A 12,314-nucleotide genomic window follows, 5' to 3' on the forward strand; every position below is an offset into this window, starting at 1 on the left:
TTTTACTTTTTTGGAGGCTAGAGGATAACCTGGCCCTTTCTCCTCCATCAGGCTTCCCAGGCAGTGGGTGATTTAAATGACAGCATCCCAGGGGCCTGACCATCAGTTGGGAAGTCGCCTTGACACCTTCTTCCAGGTTGCCCAGGGATTTTCTTGAAAATAGGACATGTTTTGTCCTGCCGTAGTATTGAAGCATTTCTGGGAGTAGTCATGGAGTTAGTCCACCATAGTGGACTTTCAGAAAAGCACTTTTTAAATTTTTCTTTTTTTCTTCTGAGGGAAAAGCAATAGCTAATAGCACATTTCTTAACTGTGGCTTTCACATCTTAAGATTCTTTGTAAGCCATTACTCAGGAATATCTATACTAATAAAAGGGTAATATGCTAATTAGACCGGGTCGACTGGACATCTTCCAGACGTCTGACTTCCTTCCGGACAAAGTCACTGTGGCGGGAGCTGAGGCAGAGGCAGTTAGGGGCGATCAGGCTAGCAGGGGAGCAAGCAGTTAGGGGCGATCATGCCGGGGGGGAGCAAGCAGTTAGGGGTGATCAGGACAGCGGGGGAGCAAGCAGTTAGGGGGCGATCAAGCCAGCAGGGGAGGGCAGTTGGGGGTGATCAGGCCGGCAGGCAGAGGCAGTTAGGGGTGATCAGGCAGGCAGGCAAGCAGGCAGGTGAGCAGTTAGGAGCCAGTAGTCCCGGCTTGTGAGAGGGATGTCCCGACTGCTGGTTTAGGCCTGATCCCTGTGGGATCACTATATTCTTTTATGATTGTTCCTAAACTGGCAGTCGGACATCCCCTGAGGGGTCCCAGATTGGAGAGGGTGCAGCTGGGCTGAGGGACAACCCGCCCCCCCCCCAGTGCACGAACTTCGTGCACCGGGCCTCTAGTACACATGTAATAGCTCAGAGAACTTTCTGAGATTAATTGGACTCCAGTATCCTTTACATTCATTCTGGGGTCAGGAAAAGATTTGCTAACTCTAATTTCAGGTATATTCCATGGAGAAACAAACATTGTTTGAAGTGAACAGTGTCTTTTAGTAATTTTTGTTAAATGGTCTACTCAGGGTTTCTTTTTGCAAGTGAAATCTAGCCATCACAGAGAAGAATAAGGATAAAAATTGGTTAGGGACAGTATTAATTTTACTTTGTAATAGTATACAATAAATGATGAAAATTAGAACTAGATTTGTCCTTATGTTATTCTTATATAGTAATATACAAAACAGAAATAAGATATACATATAACTTTTGGAAACAATAGCAAGAGGTATAATTTTTGGTGTTCTAACTTGTTCTAACATTACTGAATGTTTTTGAAATTTATCATGAAGAATTGATTAGAAAGTAGAGCAGTAACATTGAAAAGATGGATAATGAGAGGTTATCTTTATCAGATATTTAATTGTAAACATATAGTTATTCAAATATTATGGTAGTGATATAAAACTGGAAAAAAAAGCAAAATAGGATATATTAGCCTGAAAAATACCCTGGTGTGTGCATGTATGTATGTGTGTGTATATGTATGTGTGTGTATATTAATTTAATAGATGGTATACATAGTTTAACAAATGAGTAGGAGATGAAAAATTTGCTTAACAAATATAGTATATTAGTTAGGATAAAGACAAACTTGGTTTATATAGGTACACACAGGACCTTCAAATACAGTAGCAAATTGAGCTTTATTTCCTTTCCATGTAAACATTCAGTTGGTCTAGGCTTGTAAGGCAGCTGTACACTACAAGGTCATTCAGAGGTCTAAGTCCCTACCACGTAGTTACTTCGTCATTCCCTGGGACACTGCCCTTCTTCTCTGTGGTTGAAGCTAGGTTTCTGACCCACCTGCATTCCAGCTTGTGATGAAGGGGAGCAGAGGCAGTCCCATTAAGCACATGACAGCGAAGTTGTACTTATCCTATCCATTCCTGTTCTGTTAATGAGCAAGTACATGGTTACATGGCCCTGTCTGTCTACCTGTATGAAAGGCTGGGAAATGTAGTCTCTCACTGGATTATGGGCTCAACCACAACTAAGAAGGAGAATGAGCCCTAATATTAGAAACAGACATTGCATCTAGAATTAACTCACACTGGTGAGAGTTAACAGTCTGGGCCACAGTAGTTATATGAAAAATAAAAATCAATCTAGATCCTCATCTTTTACTTTATTTTGAAATAAATTTCAAATAGATATACAATCAAACCACATAAGCATCTAAAGTTATTTGCATAATACCTGGCAAATGATAACAAAAATAAGTGCTTTTTATGGATTAAAATGTTTAATCCTTACAATAGTCCTATGGAAGAGACTTCCACTGATCACACTGTCCTTGATAAATAGACAAAGAGAATAGACAAAGAGAATTGATCAAAGAGAGTTCAGAAGAGAAACTATACAAATAACTGAAGAGGATTTTTAAAATACGTTTAATATTATAAAACAAAGAAATACTTTTAAAATTAGAAATAATTTTCACTTATTAGGACATATTTTATAAAACACTCAGACTTGGGTAGGGTGGGTTGTAGAAGATACACTGCCTGAGCAAGTGCATATCAGGAGCCTGAGCCAGGTTCCTGTTCTCTGTGACCCAGAGCTTTCACACTCAGGAGTCTCTACTAGAAAAAAATCAGGATGAGGACAAAGCGTTACTAATTAAACACACAAAATCAGAAACCGTGTAAATGTCTAAAAATGGGAGGATGGCCCTAGCTGGTTTGGCTCAATGGGTAAAGTGTCAGCCTGTGGACTTAAGGGTCCCGGGTTCGATTCTGGTCAAGGGCACATGCCCGAGTTGTGGGCTCAATTCCCAGTAGGGGGCGTGTAGGAGGCAGCCAATCAATGATTCTCATGGGTGTTTCTATCTCTCCTTCTCCCTTCCTCTCTGAAATCATAAAATATATTTAAAATAAAAAAAAATTAAAAATAGAAATGGTAGAATGACTAAAGAATGCAATATTACACATGATTAAAATTATATATAGTGTTTAGCAATATGTGAGCATGCCTCTGGTGCAATGTGAAGTGCAAAAAAGTTAGGATAGAAAATTATCAGAAATTATGTTTTAAAAACACATAGAAAGGAGACGGCATAGATATGTTAAATGTTGCTGGCTGTCCGCAGTTATTCTCCTTCACTTCATCTTCACTCCTTTATTAGCACCATTGCGTTTACTAACCAAAAAGATGTATTTACTTACTTTTGTTAACTTTTTATTCCTTCTTTTCCCATTGAATAATCCAGGAGAGAAGGTATCATGCCGTATCATTTTCTGTACATGATACAGCATAGTGCCTGGCCCAGTATAGGTAATAAATAAATACTGATTGGGTTATTATCTCTAGATGACCTAACCTTTAGGCTTTTACTTTTCATCGTGAACTGGCAATTTATATAAAACCCCAAGCGACCATTCAGTTGGTCGCTATGAGGCGCACTGACCACCAGGAACACTGGTCAGCTGACTGACAGGCGCCAGATGCTGGGCTCATGGCTGACGAGTGCAGCTGGAGCTGTGGCACGAGCCTCTCCCGCCTCCACGGCAGTGCTACTGAGCTGCAGCAGCAGGTGCAGCGGGGCCAGGATGAGTGGGAATGGCGTGGCTCCTCCCCGCTGCCTGCCGCTTTGTGCTCTACTACATCCCTCAGGGGATGTCGGACTGCCGGTTTTGGCCCAATCCCAGCGGGGGGGGGGGGGGGGGCAGGGGCGGGGAGGGGAAAGGAGAGAGGGGAGGTCCGGATTGCCAGAGGGTGCAGGCCAGGCTGAGGGACCCCACCGGTGCACAGATCCCTGCACCAGGCCTCTAGTACTTATATAATCAGAAAAAGAAGACAAAATTTTAAAGTATTAGAAAAAGTTTGTTTTATGATCATTTTCTTTAGTAATCAGCCTAGTTTTTTAATGGGTGAATAGGAAACAGAAGTGATAAAATCTGTATTAAGGATGAAGTAGAAAATTTTTTTACATGTTTTCTTTTTAATTTTATTTTTTCCATCACCTTTTATCCCCCTAATACTACTTCTTCCACCTCCACCTACCCCCTACTTTTTTAAAAAATACGTTTTTACTAATTTTTAGAGAGAGAGGAAGGGAGAGAGAGAGACATAGAGAAATATCGATGAGGGAGAGAAACATTCATTGATTGCCTTCCACTCCCACTACCATCACCACCATTGGGGATTGAGCCTGCAACCTGGGCATGAGCCCTGACTAGGAATCGAACCGGCAGCCTTTCAGTGCACTGATGACACTCAGCCAACTGGGCCACATTGGCCAGGGCCACCCCCTACTTGTTTTGTTGTTGTTAATCCTCACCCGGGAATATTTTTCCATTGATTTTTTTTTTTTTTTTTTAGAGAAGTGGAAGGAAGGGGGAGAGACAGAGAGACACATGGATTGGTTGCCTCCTGCCGCAACCGGAGCCTGCAGTCGAGGTACATGCCCCTGACCAGAATTGAACCTGAGATCCTTCAGTGTTCAGGCCAGCACTCTATCCACTGAGCCAAACTGGCTAGGGCACCCCCCTACTTTTTTTAATGGAGAAGAATATGTCCATTCTCCCACTCCATTTGTATGGCCTTGGGATTGTGTCTTTCTACCTTGTGGAAGCAGAGCCTGCGAAGTGTTTTGTGTGTATGTAGAGAAATAAAATGGACTCATGTCCCCTGGCTTGCTCAACACAATTTGCTATGTTGGCTCTGCTGTAGGCTGTGTTGGTTGGCTATAGATACATGAGGAAAATTAGATTTGAAGAGAAGTATTTAAGTGGGAGCCAATTTTGGTTTTCCCTTTTCCTTCCACCGCCTGCCCTTAAAAAACAAATTTATTACGTCTTTGTTATTGTGGCAATTTAAGTCTTTTAAAGTTGGTTCAAGTGAAACTTCGCATGTGCTGTTGGTCAGCATTGTCTTAAGTGTGCCAGCAAAAAAAGGACTAGACTGAAAAGTAGCAAAAAAAATATATAAAAATAGAACAGTTTCTTTCTGGCTTATATGAAATGGTATTTTAGCTACTGGTTCAAATATTTAGAACTTATAAAATCTGTCATATTTTCTATGACACAGCTTGTGGAGTAGGAAGTTCCTGAAAGAAGCCAGTTTTCCAGCCAAAGTCACATACGTAGAATTATGGGTGTCTGGAAGCATGTTGTTTTATGCTTATCACCAGTATATGTGAATAAGACAATTTGAAATTAATCAGAAGCAGTAAAGTAACAGCTACACAAAATAGAACATTTTCACGTAGGACAAGTCTTACAGAATAGAGTGGAGGGAAGATTTTGATAGAATTTCACTGGTTTGTAGGGGGCCACAGAAGTGAAATCTGCCTCCAAAAAGGAAGGAATATGCCTGCAGATGGAAACCTGAATGTAAATGTGTGAATTTTTCTTAGAAATGAGTCGCGACAAGGAAGCAAGTTGGTGTTTTCGCTTTCGGCACTGTTAGTTCTATTAATGAATACCACTAGCTAACCAGCATTTTACAAACGGAAGAAGCCTGTCTGGGTGGCATCTAACAAGTCAGGTTTAAGAAAAGATGTCAGGACTTAAGACCATGTCACATGACTCCCTCCCCTTGCCAATACTAGAGGCTGTGGATCAAATTTCAACGGCAGGCAGTCCTCCCAGCCATGTGGGTTTAACCGAAAGAGAAGCAAAACCACACTTCTGAAAATGTTAGGAGCTGCTCTGCGCTGACGGCGGGGCCTCCGGATTGGGAGCTGGTTTTCAAATCAAAGCATATCCACTGGGCGGAATTTCAGTATTTTGCTGTCATTTTGATGTTTGCATCTGGGCTTCATCAGTACTACGAGACACTTCTACGAGGATGGGGGCAGGAGCACTCGCCATCTGTGTGAGTACAGGCCGCCCCTGTCTTCCCTGGACCCGCCAGGCGCTGGAGAGGCCTCTGCCCTCCTGGTTTTGTTGAGATGTTTGTGTGACTTTGTTTTCCTTCCTAGGAGGTGGGGGCAGATTCGTTGCTTAAATTCTTATCTATTACTCAGTATTTGAGGGCATTCAGCATTCTTGTCCACTTTCCCTTTCCCAAAAAGGTGAAGGAAATCGCTCCCTGAGTTTATTCGGTTAAGTCAGCTTCATGTAAAGTAGAGCACTCTCAAGCATTTTAGGCTGTTTTGTTCTGAAAGAGTTAAAAATGAATTCTCAGTTGTAGTTATGGGGAAAATCTTGTGGCTAGATTGAGAAAGAATTAAAATAAACATTAATTTATTACCTCTGAGGATGTGTACGACATCTTTGTATTCACTTTCTTGTTTTCATTTAGTAATTCTGGAATTTCTGTTTCAGCATGGTTGCTGAAAGTGGTGGTGAAAAAGCTTGGTTAAGTAAATGTTTGTGACGCTGTAATCAACTGAGAAACTTCTAGTTGCTATAATACAGTAGCATCAACAAGTAACACTGATAAAAAATCCATGGGGGAAAAATGTGTATATTTCTATGGCTGAAATGCATGAACCCCCAAAGAAATTCTGTTGGTGTATACACACAATCTTTTGCAATAACCAAGTATTGTTAATTATGATTTACAGAATGTTATCATTAAAATTTTTATTTTGATATGTGAAAAGTGCATGAATAGTTGTATTTAAATTTCAAGTTCGTGGTGTATGGGGGAGGGGCATTTTATTCCTTAGAGGTACTATGTGAGAAATACTTACTCTTTATTATCACCTTAACTGCTCCCTGTGTTTCATCACAATTAGGTCAAATCCTTTTTAAAAAATTTTTTCAGAAAGACCTGCAAATTATTGTAGGTTGTGATGGCATCCTAAAATATTCAGAAATATCTAGGCAAATTTTGACGCGTAGGCCCTGAATGGTCACCAGATGGTGCACCAGCCCCACAGATTGAATTTTCTCAGTAAACTGCAGTGTGACTCCATGCTTAGAACTTTTCAGACTTCCTTTTCGCTCTGAGGCTTTTAGTATCCAGCTGGTTATCTCTATATCACTTCAAAGAGTTCCCTTCAAAATCTGATGCTTGTGTTTTTATTTTTGCGTGTGGGTAAAATAACTGAGCTTTTACTATGGACACTGGTCCGCATTTTTCCAGCTTTGTAAAAGAAACACGTAAGGGCCAGAAATGTGTCCAGTGAGGCAGCAGACTGACCTTTTGTCATGAAATCAGCAGTCGTTTCTGATTGTCTGATTGGATCCTTCCTTCTTGCCCTGCTGCATACATTGATCTTACCTTGACTGTAATCAGACTGACCCGTGTATGAAACTCCATATATCCCTTCATTTCTATCCAAAGCATGTGCAAGATTTCACTTAAGGTTGACATAAAAACCATACTGTTTAAAAGATTATTCACTCTGATGTGATTTATATGAGTGTCTGTTTTACTGTAGGAGGAATTGTAACGGTATTTCTGCAATAAAGATAGATGTTAAAAAACTTTTTTCAAAAAGTTTGTGGCAGAAAAGTGAGAAGTCACATGTATAAATGCATGCATATGGGCTCATACATTTTTCTTAGTTTGGGACTTTCTATTTGGTAAACATATCTTATGTGTAGCTGCTTCTCTGGTATCCTGCTGCTGAAGATAGTCTCAGACAAAATAGTAGAGTACCAAATATTTGTGGAGTGTGTGTGTATGTGTATGTACATGCATGGATTTTTGAAGTGGGACACAGACGGGTTTAAAGATATTCATTTCCTGTATCCATCGACTAACCAACTTTCTCTTCATTTGTTTTCCTCAATCCTACATTGGTAGTGCTGTTAGTGAAACTAGAGTTTGTCACCGACTTTACTTATATTGCTACTCAGATGTACAAAGCAAGAGGTAGGTTCTTTACCTGGAAACATCTTTTTTCTCTAGGAACTTGACCACATTCTGAGGAAATCGACAGTCATATCTCATTCTATTGCACTTCACTTTATTGTGCTTCACAGATGTGGCTTTTTTTTTTTTAATGGAATGCAAGACCCTCCACCAGCAAAGAGACTACAACTTGCATTATTGTGATACTCACTTTATTGTGGTGGTCGCGAACAGTACCCACAGTATCCCTGAGGCGTGCCTGTATTTCATCTTTGGAAGTGACTGTTATTTCTTCTTTATCTGTCTTAAAATCTGTCTCCAGATAACCACCACTCGCTTTCTGGTTATGTCGTCTGAGCCTTGTGGCAGCTCTTCTAAAATCTAGAAATGTTTCAACCCCTAGTGTTCCCTTTTGAGTTTGTTTCAAGTTCTTCATTTCTTCCTCTCATAACATTTCTTCCTCACTTGTTAAATTCAATTAGAATTTTAATTTAAAAAATTTTAAATTTCTCTGTTGCTACCAAAAGGATGATTTTCTTAAATATCCTCTGCCCACTTCTCCTTTGCCTCTTAATAGGTAATCTGCGTCAGGAGGGCTCCAATGATTTTTTTCTTCATAAACTTGCCCTCCAAGGTAATGCACTCACTATTAGGTGTTTTCTTTTTTTTAATATATTTTTATTGATTTCAGAGAGGAAGAGAGAAGGAGAGAGAGAGAGAGAAACATCAATGATGAGAGAGAATCATTGATTGGCTACCTCTTGCACATCCCCCTACTGGGGATTGACCTTGCAACCCAGGCATGTGCCCTGACCGGGAACCGAACCATGACCTACTGGTTCATAGGTCCACGCTCAACCACTGAGCCATGCCAGTCGGGCAGAGTGTTTTCTTTTTCCTGGCGCTTCCTGGTATCTGCTCCTTTAGTCTCTTCTGAACCTTCTTTCTCCTCTTCCTCTAAGCAAGTGAACCTTGTTCAGCTCCCTCTCAAAGAGTACTCTGTCTTTAAGATAATACATATTTGTAAGAGATTTGAAAGACCTTCCACTGCTGGGTGCCTGCTGGTCCTGTGCAGACTCCTTCCATTGCTGGCGGGGTGTCTGCCATGAGCTTCCTGCCCCATCTTCACCTTCAGCCGCACTTACACACAAACTGGAGTTTACAGTATTTCTGTTACTTTTCTTGTCTTCACCCTCTTCTTAATCTGTGTGGTTTCAAAAGAAGTGATAAAATTCACCAGATTTTTATTGGATTTGTATTTAATAGTTTCCTCAACATTTCAATAGTAATAAATAACATAAGGACTTTTCTCCCTTTTTTTTTTCTAACTTTTTTTTTATTGATTTCGAGAGGAAGGGAGATGGAGAGATAGAAACATCAATGATGAGAGAGAATCATTGATCCGCTACCTCCTGCACACCCCACACTGGGGATCGAGCTGGCAACCCAAGCTTGTGCCTGGACCAGGAATCGAAGCATGGTTCATAGGTTGACGCTCAACCATTGAGCCACACCAGCCGAACTTTACTTTTTAATCATTTTAATCTGAGTTGTAGAAATTAGTTGGACTTAATTTGTAAGTGCAATACAGGTGATCCAAGATATTTTTAAGTATATATTTGCATAGAGAAGTCAGTATCTTAAAAATTGTATTTCATTAAAACCTAGCTTTTCAATGAATGTTTAAAGATTCTCAGATCTTAATTTTCCAGAGCCTAACCTCTTTTGAGATTATCATTTTTTAAATTGAGGTATAATTGACACACATTATATTACTTTCAGGTGTACAGTATAATGATTTGATATTGTATATGGTGCAAAATGGTCATCACAACAGTTGTAGTTAAAATCTGTACCATACCTAGTTACAATTTTTTCTGATGATGAGAACTTTTAATTTACTCTTTGCAACTTTCAAATATGCAATACAGTATTAACTGTAGTCACCATGCTCTGCATTCATCCCTGTGACTTATTTTATAATTGGAAATTTGTACCTTTAACCCCCTTCACCCATTTTTACTCACTCCCATTCCCCAGCCTCTGGTCATCACCTATCTGTTCTGTATCTATGAGCTTGATATTTTATTAGATTCCAAATATAATTGACATCATGTGGTATTTATCTTTCTCTGTCTGACTTAATTCACTTAGAATGCTCTTGAGGTCCATTGAGGTTGTCACAGATGGTAAGATTTCATTTGTTCTTATGGCTAAATAATAATCCATTACACACACACACACACACACACACACACACACACACACACATACACTCATACACCCATGGTGGGCATAAGTAGGTTAACAGCTGTGAGTTTGCCAAACACAGTTTATTCTCGTATTATTATTTATTAATTATTGTATTATTTTCCACTAGAGGCCCAGTGCACAAAATTCGTGCAGGGGGAGGGGTGTCCCTCAGCCCAGCCTGCACCCTCTCCAATCTGGGACCCCTTGAGGGATGTCCGACTGCCCGTTTAGGCCTGATCCCAGGATCAGGCCTAAACGGGCAGTCGGACATCCCTCTCACAATCCAGGCCTGGTCCCCCCAACTGCCCTCCCCTGCAGGCCTGGGTCCCCCCGAACTGTCCTCTACTGCAGGCCTGGTCCCCCCCCCCCACCAATTGCCCTCCACTGCAGGCCTGGTCCCACCCCCAACTGCACTCCCCTGCAGGCCTAGTCCCCCCCAACTGCTCTCCTCTGCAGGCCTGGCCCCCCCACTGCCCTCTCCTGCAGACCTGGTCCCCCCCCAACTGCCCTCCCCTGATGACCTGATCTCCCCCAACTGCCCTCCTCTGCTGGCCCGGTCACCCCTAACTGCCTTCCCTGCTGGCCTGATCACCCACAACTGCCCTCCCCTGCAGGCCTGGTCCCCCCTAACTGCCCTACCCTGCAGGCCTTGTCCCCCACAACTGCCCTCCCCTGCAGGCCTAGTCCCCCCCAACTGCCCTCCCCTGCTGACCTGGTCTCCCCCAGTTGCCCTCCTCTGCCAGCCCGGTCACCCCTAACTGCCCTCCCTGCTGGCCTGATCGCCCACAACTGCCCTCCCCTGCAGACCTGGGTCCCCCCCCAACTGCCCTCCCTTGCTGGCCTGGTCACCCCCAACTGCCCTCCTCTGCTGGCCTGGTCACCCCTAATTCCCACAACTACCCTCCCCTGCAGGCCATCTTGTGGTGGCCATATTATGGTGGCCATCTTGTGTCCCCATGGGGGCAGCCATCTTTGACCACATGGGGGCAGCCATCTTTGACCACATGGGGGTGGCCATCTTGTGTCTTGGTGTGATTGTCAATTTGCATATTACTCTTTTATTAGATAGGATATGAACTACTGTAAACGTACTTTTGCCCCCCGCCCCCCCCCCCCCCCCCCACACACACACATATACCACATTTTCTTTTTTAAATATATTTTACTGGTTTTTTACAGAGAGGAAGGGAGAGGGATAGAGAGTTAGAAACATCGATGAGAGAGAAACATCCATCAGCTGCCTCCTGCACACCCCCTACTGGGGATGTGCCCACAATCAAGGTACATGCCCTTGACTGTAATCGAATCCGGGACCCTTCAGTCCGCAAGCCGACGCTCTATCCACTGAGCCAAACCGGTTAGGACCCACATTTTCTTTATCCATTCAACCATTGATGGACACTTATTTTAATGATTACACCCAGATGTCAATTTTAAGAGGGAATTTTTTCCCTTACAAGTGGGGTGTATGTGATCTTTGATGCTGTGAAAATCCTGTTCAACCACAGCCTTTCACCTGATGTTTTAGTATTCATTGATAATCCTTGATGGAATCATTTGTTACATGGTTTATGGAAAGTGGCAATTTTCTGATTCTCTTCTTTCTTTGTTTAGCTGTGGCATGCTACTGTAAAGAGGACCTGTAGTTTTGAACCCCTTTCTCTCACTGTTTGTAGTATCACTGTGGGTTCAGGGATTTTTATTTACACAATATGTTATAATCAACTTCAGTTGTTACTCTCCGTGCTCCAAATGTCCCAAATTTGGCCCATAGGAGTCCGTGTAAGCTGGCCTGCCCACAGGTCTTTTGGACACACCCCATTAGTCCTTGAGGGTTTCATTGCTTTCTGGAACCAGATGCCTTAGGCTCATTTAGTGCTTTCCTTGCACCCCTTTTATCTGGTGGTGGAATGGCTTTCTATTCCACACATTCCTGGTTAGACTTATGAGTCCTAGCCCAGTTCCAACGAATTTTAAAGCATGCACTGAATTTACCCAGCGGTGTAATCTGATTGTCCTTCAAAGTACCTTAAATTCGTGGTACTTACAGTGAATTCTTGGAGGATTGCCTTCAGGAAACACAGACCATTGGTGTCAGTCGTGTAAAATCGATTTTGTGTTAGGCTGTGCAGAGAGCTGCACCTTGCGCTGTGCCCCTTGGGCCCTCCCTGAACCACCAACGCTGAAGGTTCGGGAAATGCAGGGGTATGTCATGGTTGAGAGGCACTGGAGCCAGAGCACCCGAGGGTTACATTCTAGCTCTAGA

At 42.3% G+C, this 12,314-nt stretch overlaps 1 protein-coding gene across 3 annotated transcripts in view; it reads left to right on the plus strand.

Moving 5' to 3' along the window:
* The first annotated feature begins 5,630 nt into the window (after positions 1 to 5,630).
* FAM13A (family with sequence similarity 13 member A) overlaps positions 5,631 to 12,314 on the plus strand; it is a 293,412-nt gene continuing 286,728 nt past the window's right edge. For 2 of the 3 annotated variants that reach the window (XM_080647484.1, XM_080647486.1), the window contains exon 1: positions 5,822 to 5,863. In XM_080647484.1, the coding sequence (XP_080503610.1) occupies positions 5,837 to 5,863 (27 nt within the window). In that variant the 5' untranslated portion in view covers positions 5,822 to 5,836. Of the gene's footprint in view, positions 5,864 to 12,314 lie in introns of all 3 variants that reach the window. The other variant, XM_080647483.1, reaches the window with a different exon arrangement.

The sequence above is a fragment of the Plecotus auritus genome (genome assembly GCF_963455305.1).
Source record: "Plecotus auritus genome assembly, chromosome: 1".
NCBI classification, from domain to species: Eukaryota; Metazoa; Chordata; class Mammalia; order Chiroptera; family Vespertilionidae; genus Plecotus; species Plecotus auritus.